Genomic DNA, 18,008 nt, shown 5'->3' on the forward strand with positions numbered 1-18,008 from the left:
AATTATTTAGTATATTACCACATTAACCTGGGGTATTACTACACATTTGAGTTGGTTGTCCTGACGGAAATAGTGAGTTAATCTAACATCCGGTTTTTCTCCAAACTTCTCAGAAGTGACGTCTTTCAGATTACCAACTAAGGAAAATGGCGAAGAAAACGTACGATCTGTTGTTTAAATTACTGCTGATTGGTGATTCTGGTGTAGGAAAGACATGTATACTTTTTAGGTTTTCAGATGATGCCTTTACAACGACATTCATATCAACTATAGGTAAGTTCGCGAAAGGAATCTGTACAAGCATTCTAAATACTAATTTCAATCATCTCATTGGTCGCAAATAGATTGTATGATAATATTCAAAGAGCATTAATAAGTGACACAGCAAGTTTTTCTTGTGTGATATATAAATGAAAAAAAGAACAAATGGCCTTGAACCTTTGGTACGAAAGGTATATTTTACTTGCAATAGACCTGCGCGCCAGATAGGTATATTATATGTTTGTATTTGAAGATCTGAGCATAACACATTAACCAGTGCAGGGGTGGGGCAAAGCATTGTTCATAAGTTAGCCTGTCCAATTGCAAAAGTCACACTTATCATTGAGATTATCCAGAAATTGACATTTCTGTCCATATTGTGACACTTTATTGCTCAGTATTCCATTACTACATTCTAAACATTGACACTTCCAGGTCTGAAAAGTCAATGTCATTAATTTATACAAATGTTTGTCATTTCGGAAAACTAATTACTTTACTAAAAATTTTAAGCGTAAATTTATTCAGTTGTTTTTATTGGTTTGTTTGCCCAGGAATTGACTTCAAAATAAAAACAGTAGAACTCAGAGGGAAAAAGATCAAACTACAAATATGGTGAGTCTTGACAATTAATTGTAAAGTGTGTTTCCATTAATTTTAAATTTCAATTATTGATCATACGTTTGTATATTTCTTGTAGGGACACTGCAGGACAAGAAAGATTTCACACAATTACAACCTCATACTATCGAGGTGCAATGGGTATAATGTTGGTTTATGACATCACAAATGAAAAAAGTTTTGAAAATATAGTCAAGTGGTTGCGAAATATCGATGAAGTAAGTATCTATGCAATTATATGTTATTTTTACATTTCACTACGTTCATGAAATAGTAGAGTCTACTGTAGAAAACAATGCGGTAATTACTATTTTTTGTATTGCTTTTGTTTTCTGTTGTCGTTTGCAAGGCAGCGTATGTTTCATATTCTGGTGTTGGCAGTAGTGTGTTGCAATAATGGGTAAATGATAAGTGCAATACGGTACTACCAGTGAATAGGGGTTGTATCAATAGGCCTACCAGTTGATTCCACTACAACTGATACAATTGATTCAGATGCTACAATACACTTGTCGAGGGGTTGTTTCTCCAACTTGTAAAATAGTCACTACCTCTTTTCAAAGAAATAACTCCAAGAACTTACTCATAATTGCAAACTCTACTGTTTGATTGACCGTACTGTAAACTTCTATGTGAAAAGTTTTCCTCGAGTGTCAAAAGAAAAAATGCTAAATATTTTAAAAGTGTAAATAACTGGGCAATTTTGGAAGGGAGAAACTGTGGCTTATCTCGCATCAGAATAGAAGATTTGTGTTACAACTATGAGCGATTTAATAAGAAAACAAGGATAAATTTTATAAAGTATGTAAATCTACAACATGAAACCTCATTTCTATGTTTCCACAGATGGGTATCACATGAAGTTTTCTTGGCCTTTAAAAATCTGACGTTAACAATGGGACTTAAATTAGTGAACTTTGATCCACTGTCTAGCATATTAAACACAAGACCAGAGTAAATTACGAAACTGCAGTTATTTTACACTTAATTCATGAAAATCTTTTATGATACAGATTATCCGATTTTTTCGATTAACAGTTCAGTCCATCCCCTTCATTACCACAGATAATAATAGAGGTTCTAATGTAACTAGTCTGCTGACCTTGTCACATACCTCGCCTCATATCACTTAAGTTTGGAGAACTTGAAAAAAATAGCTACATGAGAATACAAATTGACTGCTTACAATGTGTTTGGCTTGCTGTCTCTATTCATTGGTGACGGGACTTCTGATGCCATGATGCCATCTGATGCAAAATCTGAGTTTCTGTATGTCCAAGTTTTGAGTAAAGGAAGTTTTTTTTATGTTTTTATGAAATTACTTTTTGTAGAACTACCAGTTTTTATGACTTTATTTTACATTTCGAGTAATTGGAACAAATAGTATTCTCATGATACTTTATTACTGAAAATTTACTTAGGGCCGGTATTATAAACGCCGTTTAAACCTTACCTTCAGTTTAAACTGAAGTTTTTCGTTCTGCTTCATATTATAAACCTTAACTATCAGTTAATCTTGAGTTAACTTGAGCTTAACTTGATCGGCAGTTCTCTGCTGTTTAAAATGCAGTTCAAGACTCAACAGTGCAAGATGGCAGTTCCCGCAATACACATGGATATTGCAGAAGTTTTCCAAGAACTTATGAGTGACGGACGATAAGTGAGTGATCAGTATTACTGAACGACCACGGCGGCCAAGAATTTTTCGAAATAGATGCACCACTTTGAAATTACATAAATGAACATAAATTTTAAAACGGATTGAGGCTTTCGAAACAGACAGTCCTAACCTTCAGAATTAGGCTTACAGTCCTAACCTTGTTTCGAAAAATTGAAAAGTTGGATACAAGATGCAACAGAAAGAGCACTCAGCGCGTAGAGCTGAGAGGTCCCGGGTTCGATTCCCGGTGCCGGAACGAATTTTTCTCGAATTAAATGGTGATAATACACATTGGCTACTTCATAGTAGTCGTGTAATATTCACTATGAAGTGGGCGAGACCTCATATATAATGAATATGTGATGTATGCAACAGAAAAATGAGAAAGTCCAAAAATATGTGTTTTAGGGTTTGAATTTAAAGATTATTTGAAAAGATAAATGATTTCTTTTTTATTTTTGAAAACATTCTGTTGAATCTCTGCATCAGTTACTAGTTACGCTGCACTATTTTTCTTCGGGTAGTAGGCATACTGAAAACGATAGAGTTCGGTGATGTCCATAAATCTACCATAAACCTATTCCGCATTGTACTGTATGTGGCAGACAGTCTCCTGGTAAGATTTACTATGGGGTTTGATTTATAAACACTAATAATATTAACTAATTTTACTAGACTCATAAAAATAATTTTATTGTTTGACTGAATTATGTTTCATAAATATTCTAGATAACACATAAAATACACACACTATTACTTCATTACTCAGTTGATTCTGTGTGGAGTTACGTCGCGGATGGTCATGCAATATTTAGTTTGGTTGCATTGTGTTTGGGAGTGTAATGTTGGTAGCCAGCATTAAGAAACTATTTGAGGTTAAGTCTGACAAGCATACTGAAGTACGCGGTATTGTTCCTCTTTAGGTTTATTATGATACTCTCTCTGATATCTAAGAACAAAGATGTTTCTTAATGAAGATTCTCCACAATCGTCGGCTATTTTAAATCAATAATATAATTAAACAGTTGCGATCATCTTCTTTTCTTTCCTAGCAGTAATACCAATCGTATTTCGCTACGGTTTAACTTAACCGAGACTCTATAATACGGCATGTTAAGTTAAACTCACGGTTAGGTTTAACTTAGGTTTAACATAACCTTTAGTTTAAGCGTGTTTATAAAACCGAGCCTTAATGATTATCAATTCGGTTTTAGACCATCAAAGAGCACAATAGATTCAGTTCTATATTTTACAGAAAGTCTATATTCTGAATTCAAGAATAAAGAAACGACAATCACTGCAATATTAGATTTGGAAGCAGCCTTCGACAGAAACCCTCTTAAAATCCATAATGCTAAAATTAATGAAGATAGGAATCAGAGGGAAAATCTTAAAATTCATACATAATTTCTTGAATGAAAGATACATAAATACGTGTGTAAACAAAAAAACCTCTAAATACAAAATGGAATTCCCCAAGGCTTTGTTCTTAGTCCAACACTGTTTAATGTCATGTTGTACGATATCTCAACACAGTCACCTGCATACATAGAAATTCGTATTTATGCAAATCACATCAATATCTAGTTCACACACAGAGCCACTGGTGTAGCTCTGTTGGCTAAGGTGCTTGCCTACCGATCTGGAGTTGTGCTCAGGCACGGGTTTGATTCCCGCTTGGGCTGATTACTTGGTTGAATTTTTTCCGAGGTTTTCCCCCATCGTAAGGCAAATGTCAGATAATCTATGGCGACTCGGCCTCATCTCGCCAAATATATCATCTCACTATCACCATTTCCATCGATGCTAAATAACTCGTAGTTGATACAGCTTTGTTAAATAACCAAGTAAAATAAAAAGTTCACACACTTTACTCCAGAAGTTGCCAGAAGCAGATTATAAATGGCTTTAAATATAATTTATAAATGGATCTCAAAATGGAATCTCACCATTTCTGCAAAGAAAACAGAATACAGTAGTACACTGGTTATCTGTCACTCTATTAACCGATCTGCAGATTATCCGACTGTTTTTCTCTTGCTATTTTTTTATGCAGAAGAAAATACGAAGTCCTGTAAATTATGTTAGTATGTTTTTTTTAAAAGAGGGTTATTACAAGCCTTTACTGTTAACACAGTATGTAGTAGAAATGCTTCCGCTGATGGGAACACAAATAATTACTTGTGGAAGGGGGTGTATTTTCCAACATGTAAAATAGTCACTACCTGCTTTCAAAGAAATGACTTCAGAAATCCATTACAATTGTAAACCTGTGCACCATTCAGTCCTTATCTTTACTGTTCAAGTGGCCATATTGTAAAACTTCTAAAATGTTTCTAGCAGGTGGCAAAGGAAAATGTGTTGTGCACAATATTGAAAAAAAAAAAAGGTGCAAGTAATTGACATATTTGTGAAATGAGAAACTGTAGCTCATCTCGTATCAGAATACGAGACTGGCGTTACAACTATGAGAGATTTAATGAAAAACAAATATAAGTTGTATAAGCATGAGCATGTAAGTCTACAATATGAGAACCCTACTATTCCTATCTCTCTGCAGACAGCCATCACAAGGAGTTCCCTTGACCCTTAAAATCTTGTATTGACAGCCAAAGTTAAATTAGTGAACTTCAGATTCACTATGCAACATGCTAACCACAAGACCATGGAGAAAATTACGAGATCATAGACTAAGTATTATGCTCTTAATTTATGAAAATTGGTTACAAATTATCCGATTTTTTTCCATTAACCATTCAGTCCACCCCCTTCAGTACCACCGATAATAGAGGTTTTATTGTACACAGTTCTTACAAGAAAGTACTCTTTTAAAAGAACTATCAGGCAAACTACTTGACATCACACTTGATGGAAAATTGTTGTGGAAAGACCATATTTATAACACCATACAGTAGTGTATGAAAAGACTTAACCTGTTGAAAATTGTAGCAAGTAGACTGTGAGGATCAGATACCTTAGTCATGAGATAATTCTACCTTGCATATATCAGAGCAAAATTAACATATGGATGTGAAATATGGAGACATACAGCATATTCATATATATATATATATATATATATATATATATATATATATATATATAGTGAAATTGATGTCCCAAACAATGCTTATCAGCTCTATGGATATTGAATTGAATGTTGAACCTCTTACTTATATAAAAAAGAATGCTTATAAAATTTTAAAAAGTAAAGTCACAGGGGCAAGTCAGGCAAGTAGGTTACAAGGTGATAGTCATGTTGTTTCTGGTTGTTTCCAGTTCTTTCATTGCCCTGTCACAAACATCCATAGAAATAATCTAAAATCTGCAATCCCTGTAACCTTGGACAATTCTCTCCAATATATACTGAATACACCTCATCTTTGGAATGTGGCTGCTGAAATATACAACTAGCATCATGCTTTTTACCCATCATTTTTGTAAGGAGAGGAAATTCATAGTGAAACATAGTGGAACACGTGTTGTCAGCAAATAGCTGGATACACTATGAAGATAGACCATAGATCATAAAATGTCATGTAGTATTTGGAATTGACTGTTTGGCCTGCTGGAACAAATTCTTCATGAACAACCCTTGATATCAAAGAAAATGATGAGCCTGCTCTTGACTTTGCTCTTCACCTGTATGCCTTTTCAGTCTTTGAGGATTGTTGCTTTATGTCAAGGTCATAACTGTGAATTCAGCTCTCATCACAAGTGATAACTGTGGGAAAAAGGTTGCATCATTGGAGACAATATGATGAAGCTTCTTGCAGACGTCAACATACTACTGCTTCTGATCAGCTCTGAACGGAGCATGTCATTGAAACAGCTGTGTATGACTCGTGATTTCTTACCCAAACACTTGTCTAATCATTGGCAGGATCTGTGTGTCGCATTTTTTCCGAAATTTGCACAAAATTAAATGCACACTTGCCATTCCTTTGTTGGATCCATACAAAATTGCATTAGACCAGATGACATAAAAGAACGTAAAATATCAGCACGTCCACCCAGCTGCATGAAATTATGTACACTGATTCCCAAAATATGCTAGTACTACCGTCTACAATTGCATTGTGCTCAGTACTCCATATGCATTTCGGACATCATAGTAATATATTAGTTTTTATTTCATTATATGCCCTGTCCATTAATAATATATGAGCAATCAGATGAGGTGAGGACATGAGCGACAGGGTTTTCACTGTGTGCTGCTGATGCACTCTTGATGTGGAATGGTGGGCTGGGAGAGGCATGATGCAAGCATATACGTGTTCGTCCTGACTTGTGTCGTGGTTAGTGAATCAGTCTCCAAGTCTGCCAGCCAAATAAAAAGGTGATTTGAAACACAATTCCCAGGTGTAAAAATTTCATCACGTACAACAATCCATATTCTTTATAATTAGGGGGCGGATGTTGATGAAAAGCCATCTTCTTATTTTTCATATTAGGACGATACCTGTTAATATAGAAATCCTTTCTGTGTTAATATCAACGTAAAAAAGTAATTTCTTATATTGCATTTTTTGACGTTTTTGAACTAATAGATCATTTTTATATTTTTTCGGCATTTTTTGGTCACTTTTAATACTTTGAAGAACTTTTAGATCATTTGGAATGCATTTTATTTTCTTCTTTACCGATAGGTCTGTTAAATCATTTTCTGACCAAATAGGTCAGTAGTAATTACCTACTGAATTAGTGAATAACAGTGAAGTTTGAGTTTTATAGTTTGAAACAGACTCTAAAGCCCATCCCTCATTCCACTGAAGGCTTCACTTCACACAACGGAAGTAATAAAAAATTCTTGAAAGCAGCTTAGTTTAAGTGAGGACTTTGACTCCTGTTGTTCTTTTGTCGTTATGGGGGTGTCTTTAGAATTTATATTTGGAAGGGAGAAAACTTTAACCATGTCCTGGACAGGACGTTATGTCATGAACATGGTTCAGAAGTGATGTCTACTGTAGTAGATATTATTTTTAACACAGAGATTGCAAGAATGCATGCTGCGCCCACAATTTGTTTTGTCATTCACACTCCCTCATCTGGAAGATCTGATAACAAAAGTGAAGCGCGGAAGGAGGAGGAGATGGAGAATGAAGGCACTGACATGGACCACCCCTGATTGAAACACATTGTAAACCCTCATTAAAATCTATAGTTTTCCCTTAAAACCTTCATCTTGTTGCATGTTCTTATCCTTTATCTTTGCCAAATTCCAGGAAGTTGCCTCCTCTCTCCGAGATTTGCAGGTTAGTCATTGAAACAAGGTGACAAATTTTTAAGAAGTTGTGGTGCAGTATGGTGAATAATATTTAAATGTAATTTTCTTTACGTCGTTTTTCCGTTAGATTAAGGGCATTTTAATGATCATTTTAAGTAGATTTTTAGGTCATCAACATCCGCCCCCAATTTATAATAAATTTCATGAACACGAAGTGTTAGCCTAAGCAACAAAATAGGCAGTGTATGTAGGGTTCCCACAGAAGAAACATTACACGACACTGGTCATTGATTGGATTGCTATCTCTGAGGTACATTAAAAAATGTTGTATATGAGACAAACCCGTGCACCCTGGAAGTAGTGAAACGTAATATCCATCACAAAATTAACAACATTAACCAATCAGAACTACAGTGAGTTATGGGACATTTCATATAGAGGCACCAAAAATGTGTGGACAACGAAGGCAGCCAGTTTCAGTACCTCCATCAATGAAGTTGGTAAGGAAGACACTTTTTAAAACAGTTACAGAATCTTGTATGGTTGTGTTACCGCGACTCTACACTGTCCGTTCCTCGCTGCAAGTGCATCAGCAGTGTACAGTAAAAACCCCTTCACTCCTGTCCACATCTTATCTGATCTCTCAGTATGTATAGTATCTTGACAGTAGACGAAACACTTAATAGCTTATTAAGTTTAAATATTAAAAAAATTAAAATAACATCTGGAAATCGAACCTGGGTCCCCAAGTTAGTTTTGTTAGAGTTCTACTACTGTGTTGGATACTATCTCTCATGTTAGCTGAAGCATTTCTGTACTCAATGGAGCTGAAACTTGTGGTTGTAAGTTACTTTACTCTAGCCTCTTAATTAACTGTGTTGCAGATCTTGAAACATTTTCACCAGCTCTGCAATTATGTCTCCCTCTCTACAGCTCTCATACAATTTTAAAACTCATTAAATGTATAGTTAGTCCTTGATCTCTGTACACAAATTTCAATTCCTGTATTGAAAAACAGTTTAGTGGTGAAACATAACTTGTTTTTTTTTTTTTACCTGATTTTCATTGCATTGATTAACCCAAAAAGTGTAAAAATGGTTATCTTCGTAATATGTAAATTCTCAGACTTTAACATTATGTTACATGTTTCTAAATAATACATATTAGAAACTTTAATGAAACACATTGAAAATTTTGTCATCAGTTACTCATGCACTTCTAATAATTTTACTTCAAATTTTATCATTTCTGCACAACGAAAGTTTATTAAAATAGAGTTTTATTTAAAAAATCCCAATTATCTCAAAGTTCAAATTATCAGTATAAACTGCAGTATTTCTTATTCTTTCTGCTCCTCTCCTGATAAATACAGCAGCAGTCTGCTCATTTCACAAAATGATGTTTGAGGCAGATCTGCATTAATATGTATATTCTATATGTTTTTTTAGTAACACATCCATTTCAGTGCATTATTTCTAATGCAAAGAAATTGTAATGTTGTTCTCTATAATTTCAACTGAACATCGTTTTTACTCCATATCAGTCTCAGAGCTTTATATTACATCATTTATTTATTTTCCAATGGCTAGAATTGACGATCAAGTCATTTTCTCTCTAGCTTCCCAGCACAAGCTAACCAGGTCCTCAGTCTGTTGTGCACTTGGGTTTAAGGCTGGGCAGAACAGAAGGTGGTGTTTGTCCGTGATTTGGTCAGGGTTGTTGCACAAAACACAACTGTTGAATTGTTATATGCCTATCCTGTGTAGATGGTGAGCAGGCAGTCATGTCCTGACATCAACTTAAATTTTGCTACAGCTTCCTTGCGGCCTTTATATTTTACTTCCGTTGATAGTTCATCAGTTTTTTCCCCATGACTTCCCTCTGGCAGCTGTAATATTTTCTTGCTTGTTTACCATTTGAGGTTTGATTTTAAGTGGATTATTGTTTGGATTGTAGTGCCTTTTTGGCAAGTTGATCTGCCATTTCATTGCCAAATAGTCCAATATGTGAAGGTATCCACTGGAAAGCTATTGACTTGTTTTGATGTCCTAGATGCTTTAGGAGTTTATGGCATTCCAAGATGCTTTCATTTTCTGGTGTTTGGTTGGAAGTTATTGCCTGGATTGCAGCTTTTGAGTCTGCTAAGATCATGGCTTTTGTGAACATTTTCAAACTGAATAGAAGGTTCTTAAGTGTCACTTCTGTAGCTTTTACCCCTCCATCAAAGGCTGTGTTATTTGCACCTACTGTAATGTACTGACTAAACAAGACCGAGTAAATGCTAGATCCTGTATTTTCGCTCTTCATATAACATTATTATTGTGTTGAAAAATAATAAGATATGTGGTGCATAGTTCCTATAAGCAACTTACAACTGCAGAATCAGTCAGTAATTGAGAGGTCCAGTCAGAGAGGAGGACAAGCCACAAATCCTTATATCTAGATTATATCCATATTTCACTGGACTGCCATTGTGAAGAAATATCTTTTATATTAAACTCTATGACAACATATTACTCCAGTGATATAATTTGCGTCTGTAAAATTTGGGACTGATGAGTACAGATGTCAGAGCATTCCTGTTTATGTAAATATCTTAACCTCTAGCCTTACTATATATTTTACCAGTTTTGTGAAAAAAAAGTGTCATATTTTTTATTTTCGTAAAGAGGTCATTTAATATTGCAGAATCACTGTACATCACTAATTTTCTTACATACTTAAAAAATCACTATGAAATAGACAATGGGACTCAAATGAGTTAACTCGGGTTAATAAATTTTGAAGCAACCAGAGTTAACTCGGGATAATAAGGGAAGTGGTTAATTGTAGTTTATCCCCTTATCTGACCTCAACTTAGGAGAAACTTTTTCAGTATAAAAAAATGGAAGAATTTTTCATTAACCTCTTGAACTGTTCTCTGATTAGAAGTTTCATTGCATCTGAGTCTTGTTAGCTTTTTGAAAGCACTTGTATTTCTCTTGAAATTTCGATATTTTTTGGCAGTATCATGGTACTTTCACCATAATTCATGTAACCAAGGAAGAAGATAAAATAAAACCAGTACATGAAATCCTCTCTTTTATGTTCTAAATCTAGTAACATCTACTTGATAAATAGTTTCCTGTAGATGTTTATAGCTGTATAACTGATTACAATGATAAGTACCTAAACATTAATACAAATAATTGTATGGTACTTATCTATTCTAGAGAAACAAATTGGTGTGTCTAATTTGCTGATTTCTGATGTATAGTAATGATTGTATTTCTTACACTCGTAGTTTAATCTATAATACATATTTTTGTTTCAGCTGTAAGTGATTTTTAATTCTCCGATACATTCGTAGTATTCTAATTTTGAGAATTACTTTGCTCATGGCATCTTCCTAATGTAGTGTTTGTCTTACTTAGAAACCAGGCACAGACATTTATTTTAGATGTCTTCATTACAAACCCACGATTGTAATAAAATATAGGTCTACATTTTTGTTGCTTGATTGAGGATAAATTACAAATATAGTGTCTTGCCAGTATAAGGTACTAAAATGTAAGATATTTTTTCTAGCACGCAAATGAAGATGTGGAAAAGATGATTCTTGGTAACAAAAATGACATGGATGAGAAGAGAGTTGTAAGCAAAGAAAGAGGAGAAGCAGTAAGTATTTATGTATTTTATAACTTTGCTATAATGTTTTAAGCATGGGATTTTTGCGAAACTACATTTATTATCACCAACATCATCTCTATCTCTATAGAATATCTTTCCTGTCTGTTGTTCCCTTTGCAACATAGTGCAGGTGTGAATCAGTCAGTCTATTAACCTATGTGTGTTTTTTTTCTATTACTTTTTACGATGTAGTTAATATTTAGTTATTTCACAAAATCAGACAAGATCCAAGTTTGCTTAAATCAGTTTACTTTTTCGCGTTTCATGAAATATTATTTCATTCATTATCAATCCATAACCATTCATCACAAATCTCTGTCCACATTCACGTTTTAATGGCAAACTTGGGAAAATTTTACTTGGATATTATACAAACTGATTGAACATAAACATCGAAATTTAATAATATGCAATCATTACATAGAAGACAGCCTTTGTTTCATTGTTTGATGTAATGCATTGGATTGCAGAAAAACACATTGTTTTGTATGACCTCAGTAATTATGTACAGCATTAGACAAGAAGAAATTGCCTAAACTCTTGGAACATGAATTTGTCTAAGTCCCCTTCGGGTAAATGCCTAATTCACAAGTGATCAAATGCTGAGAATCATAGATGAAGCCAATGTGATTCAACTGTAATCATGTATAACATAGAACTGCTTCGTCCTTAAAGCAATTCTTGTAGCTCAACAGTAAAACACATGCTTCTCATACAAAAGACTGGAGTTGCGTCTAGCTTTGCGATTTTGGTATTTTTAATATTATATATTTTTTCATGTGAATTTATTTGCCTTAATTTCTATCTTTCCTCTAGTTAGTTGCATATTTCGCTTTTGTTTGTAAAATTATTGATTAATTATCTTTGATAACTGTTTTACAGAAACAGGATTTTGGCTCTAAGTTATTATTTATATCCTATGGCAGTTGTAATCTTAAAACTCATAAATAACTTCATTTATTATAAAAAAAATATAACACAACTGGTATTATTAAACACACAAAAAGATAGGATGACCGAGGTGAGTGAATGGAATGTGTCTGAAACAAGATAGTCTTTCATAGCTCAATGATAAAGCTTGTAGTTCTGATGTGAGTGAGAGATTTTATTTATTTTTTATTTATTTGTATGTTTTTTTAAATTATTATATATCTAATGTAAATTTAATTGTCTTTCTATTTTTATTTTGAGCATGCTGTTTTGTTATATACATAATTTTTAATTTGGCATTTTTTAAAATCTATTTTATTTATAATCTCTTCAACTGCAAGGTTATTGCATGACTGTCGATATTGTTGTTGTTCAGTTGGATTGTGAGCAATGTTTAAGGTACAATCATTAGGGATTAATGTCTTGCAAAACTTTATCTGTAGACTTCGTAGTGGAAATGGAAACCATTCTGGAATTTACCTTTTTGTGTTAAATAAATAGATTCTTTTATGATCGAAGAAACCCACTAAAAACCACGATTCAAATTGGCCAGTCCTGGGATTTGAAACAAGGACCTTCCTGCATGCAAGTCTCTCTCGCTTGGTCTTGGTATTGTTATGATTATAAATACAATATGTGACTTCTGATTGTATGTGTACACATTAAATGTGATATAAGGGAATACAGTAATCAAGTGTTTTCATCATTCTGAAGAATCATTGGTCATCGAGCATATAGAAATAACACTTGTAAACAAGCTTTTCTTTCCCTCGTGAGGGATGCAGGAGAGACAGGTAGATGACTTAGAGTACCTTATTCCACTGCATGATGTTGGATGAGATTATCCAGGGCAGGAGTTAAATATCGTCAAGAAAGTTCTGGAAGGAGACATGTGTCAACTCCTGCGTAGGAGATTACTTTGGTTGCAGAAACAGAAAGGGACCTGTTCCAAACTGCATCTACAATTAAAGTAGATGTCCAGTTTCCTATTGTCGTGTACAATCATAAGAAATTAAGGGATGCAGGGTGCTGAAATGGCAAAAGTGAAAGCATCTCATTGACGGATTGTAAATTGTTTTGCTTTTGTAGAGGTAAATGTTAATTGGGACTGGAGTAGAGTAATATTCTCAGACAAGGTTACATTTAATCCTGAAAAAAGATGAGCAGCAAATAGTCTGTTGTTCATGGGCATCCCAATATGATTCTGAATATGTGACAATGCACTATAGCAGTGGCTATGTACTGTGTTGAAGGTGGACGTCAGTTGACAGTTCAGATGTTTTGTGAAGGCTGGTAGACATCTGAATGCTCTGCAATACAAATGTGTATTGGAGTATGTTATGATTCCCTCCCTGAGGATGTTATATCTTGAAGATCCGCTCCCTCTTAGCAGAATAGAATCAAAGCGAAGCACCTTCCATTTTTTGGAAAAATACAAATGGCTACAGTTCAAAATGGATTGTTTATTAGCTTTAATATATTTATGTGAAGAAGCAGAAAGGAAAGAATTAAATAACCAAAAGAAGTAAAGGAAATATTGCATTCGTATTTTTAGCGAAAGATACATATGGGGTATTGTGATTGTGATTTTAATTTAATCTAAAATTAAGCAATTATTAACATTGTCCTAATGTAATATTTCAATACAAAAATGTAACATTTTATTATTATACTTAATGCAACCTAACTGTAATTTGTATTACGTTTTGTTAGCAGAATTAATTTACAATCGAAAATAGATATTTTAATTTTTACCTGTTGTGCTTCCTATCAATTTGCTTATTTTGTCTCAAGTATTTTTCACACATTACTCCAATACAATTTATGCGTCTTGCCATAGAGGAAAGAATAATTTTGGGTTAGGTTGATTAACTTTTCTTTACCCATGTTATCTAAACTAATTTTACCCAGATACAAATGTGACAGTAAACTTCAATTCACTAGAAACAATATTGTGAATTTGTAATGCAAGATATTCATTTTTCCGTGATTGTTTCAATTAAAACTTAGTACACTTGAATGGTTTTTATTTTTCATTAAGATGTAAACCCTATCCAGCCCACTTCTCCTCTTAACAGTGTGACACCAACAAAAAAGTTGCTGCCCACTACTGTATACTGGGAAATATTTTTCTTAAAATGGAATTTTTCCATTTCATTTTCTAAAGCATCAACTTTCCACATCAAAACTTGTGTTTAAGCCCCAGCAAATCCAAATAAAATTTGTAATAGAAAAAGACAGTGTTGATCAGATATTTTTGCAGTGCTGTCATCTTTTCTGCCATAATTCAATCATTTCTCCATTCATCATTAACTCATGAGAAAGTGCGAGTTCAAAAGAGATTGAAGATAAATATAATGAAAAATATCCTTTTCTTAAGAAGTAAAGCTTAAAGTTGTGTAAAATGTCTTGTGTACTGTACTGCATCAACTACAATAATTTTTTTTTACAACTAATCAAAAATAATACTGATCATAGTGGTGTAGTGGTTAACACATCCAGGAGGCTCAGGGGTTCCATCCCAACTTGAGTTTTTCGTGGTTTCCCAAGTCTCTCTGGGCAAATGCTGGAATAGACTGGCTGGCAGTCAGTCATAGAAGTATCGTAACTGACTGATTGTGCTCTGCTTTATTGAGAAGAGAGAGTATTAGCGACAACCACTGAATAGTGGAAACATCTAACAAAAAATAATACAAATCAAAGATAACATTTTATTACAATATTTTCCTACTACATAACCCTACTATTTAAGTTACATTAATTGACAGAAGAAAATAATGAAACATGAATGCATCCCACACATTTTATAGTTCTCTATTTTATTTTAATTTAATGTATGAGATGTTCTAGCATATGATGCTTGATGTACGAGATATCTTTTATTTTCACAGCACAAATATCAGCATGGTCTTTATAATTTAATGCATACTTTGTAATAATTTTGTGATGCATTTCCTCTTGTATAGACTTTAAAATTGGTACTAAGTATAAAAAGGTATAATTTTAATTGTTGTGTTAATCTTATAATTCAGTGTAATCAGTTCTTTGGACATTCGAAATTACCTTCGTAATTGTAAGTTATAAGATTGTGTTGAACGTTATTGGTACTGTTTAATGACTACAGTTCCATTTATTGATGCACATATTCTTTGTATCAGATTGCAAGAGAACATGGAATAAGGTTTATGGAAACATCTGCCAAGGCAAATATCAATATAGATCGGGCATTCAACGAATTGGCAGAGGCTATCTTGGACAAGACAGCAGGGAAGGATCCCACTGAAGCACCGGACAGAGTACTGGTAGATAAACGAGTGGATCGAGGTTCGAACAGATGTTGCTAGGTCAACAGGATCAAAACAGATATAGAGAAAGACAGGAGATTCTACTTTTTATATATAGGAACTGAGCATGTTACCTCGTGTTCTGATGAGGATGGTAATTCCTCTTTTTCTGGGTTAAGTAGTTTGATGCAAAGGTTGGTAAAACTGTCCAGATATTTTAAATACAAAGTAGTTAATTGCAGAGATGTTCAGCATACAATGTGAATTAACGTTCCTTTGCATTGCTAACTGACAGATTGAATTCTGTGTTCGTTAGAGAGTATGCAGTGAGGTTACTGGGAATTTCCTTGAATTTCCCGTCTTTCTCTCTGTTTGGCCAAGAAGCTAACACAGCCGCCATGGTGCTAGAAAACAAGACATTTAAAGTGGGGATCCAATGAATACAAACAGATAAGTTCACTCATTCAAGTGACAAAGAGCTAGCATATGTGAACTCATTACTATAGAATTTTTGTGAATACAATTATTTTTTTTGTGTGTGGATATATCATTCACCATTGAGTGGCTACGGGCTCATAAGAGGCATTTCGTGCAGGTGGTTACATTTGAGCTGGCCTGTTGAATGCAGTTATGCGACTGCTATTGGGTCAGATAATCAACGAATATGACGAAGTATTTGAGGACTCTGTGCACGCAAATGAGTCTTCTCTTGTTTGCCAAATGTCTTATGTAAACCAATGGTCTCATGATAGGTGTGGCTGCCTTTTCTAAAAGATATGCTAATTTTACAGTGAAACTTTATCAAGTCCATTGGACTGTTATAATATCAATACATTCAGTGTCACGGAAAAATTATTTCCTTTTCGATAGTTGTCATTGAATATGTATGATCTTGAAATTTCATCATAGCTTTCATTTAGAGTAATTACGAATAGAGGGGAGTTATCCAACAGAGCACAGAGCCGTTCAGATGTGAACATACCCCATTAAGAGGGAGGTCAGACGTCCACAATGCAGCACAGTTTTTGCCTTTAGCATGCTGTGCATTAGATGATGACATCCGGGCAGCTCTGTTTGATAAGGGCTTACCTATAGTTATGGATATTTTTTTAAAATATCTAATTTTTTAAGTCTAATTTCTATGGAACGTATATTGTGTTAACTACCGACAAAATGAAGGTGAAAATAGTGTCTAAACTGTTCCCTGTTTGTGTACCCCTGTATATGGCTACATGCTTTGCGTCCTGCACACCTACAGAAACACATTCATGGCAAACATTTTCCAAGCACAATCAAGCTTTCAGACAGTGCAGCAATTATCTTATTTTCCTCTCCCATTGGTGTATTTTCCTCTGTCTCTTCAGAACGATTGAATATTGTTATTTTATATTGCAATAGAGATGTATGCAGTTTCATTAAATATATAAATAATTGTGTTGATGTGTCTACATTTATAATCCAGCCTTACAACATCCAAACCACTGTACTAGTTTGAATGTATGTAGAGTATAACCCCTTTTTAACAAATAGCTGAGCACCACGGTTTTCATTCCTTGAATAGGGTTTTCACTAAATAGGAGGTTCACCATGAAAAGTAAAGAAAACATTGAAATTGGATTCATTATAGGTTTACATATTGAAATAAAATAATGTTTGAATTTGTTAATGCATTATTTAATAATCATGGAAATTGTAATACACTTAAAAGACCTTGGTGAGATCCATACTCTTTTACAGTAGTGAGACACAGACATTAAAGAAGAAAGACGAAAACAGAATAATGGCTAATGAAATGAAATTTATGAGATACACAGCAGGATATACTAAATGGGATGAGGATGTAATGGAAGAATTACAATTAGAACCTGTAATAACATACAACATTATCAGAACAAATGGATAAATCATCTACAGAGCCTTCAGATAGATGTTCAGATAGATGTGCAGTTAGCAGAGTCAGATATTCATAGCCCCTTAAGTCAAGTGCATAGATTGCTCATGCAAATTACAGTAACAACCTACCTTTGCCATAGAAAATGTTACAAATGATGCCATTGTGCTGAAACACATCTCTCACATCTTTTAAGATAATGTGCATTCATTCTTCTGAAATTGCTGCAATTTCTCTTATTACATTGTCTTTCGGTTCTTCCAACATATGTGGTTTATTCCAAAACACTTTATTTTATTCATTTTTAAGTTCCCCATAAATAGAAATTTCGTGTAGTATTATAAGAATATCCACTGTAAGATCTCGAAATTAATGTTTCTACTGAAAGATAGCCATGTGCTACTTTATTTGTTCAGGAATTGCAGCCACGTGATATGAGTAGAGTAAATTTCTGCAATTAGATTT

General features: G+C 34.0%; 1 protein-coding gene across 1 annotated transcript; it reads left to right on the forward strand.

Moving 5' to 3' along the window:
- The first annotated feature begins 95 nt into the window (after positions 1 to 95).
- Positions 96 to 17,090, forward strand: Rab10 (RAS oncogene family member Rab10). Its single transcript, XM_069846003.1, has 5 exons — positions 96 to 273; positions 816 to 876; positions 962 to 1,100; positions 11,337 to 11,426; positions 15,527 to 17,090. Exons 1-5 carry the CDS (start codon positions 147 to 149, stop codon positions 15,710 to 15,712), a joined length of 603 nt encoding a protein of 200 aa, XP_069702104.1. The 5' UTR covers positions 96 to 146; the 3' UTR covers positions 15,713 to 17,090.
- Positions 17,091 to 18,008: the final 918 nt, after the last annotated feature.

This window comes from Periplaneta americana, chromosome 14 (assembly GCF_040183065.1).
Source record: "Periplaneta americana isolate PAMFEO1 chromosome 14, P.americana_PAMFEO1_priV1, whole genome shotgun sequence".
In the NCBI taxonomy this organism is placed as follows: Eukaryota; Metazoa; Arthropoda; class Insecta; order Blattodea; family Blattidae; genus Periplaneta; species Periplaneta americana.

Excerpts from the sequence above, each read along its gene's own strand:
- Rab10 (XM_069846003.1), top strand. The coding sequence starts at position 147 with ATGGCGAAGAAAACGTACGATCTGTTGTTTAAATTACTGCTGATTGGT. Across the intron at positions 274-815 it reads GACATTCATATCAACTATAG|GAATTGACTTCAAAATAAAA; the intron begins GTAAGTTCGCGA and ends TTGTTTGCCCAG. Across the intron at positions 11,427-15,526 it reads GCAAAGAAAGAGGAGAAGCA|ATTGCAAGAGAACATGGAAT; the intron begins GTAAGTATTTAT and ends TCTTTGTATCAG.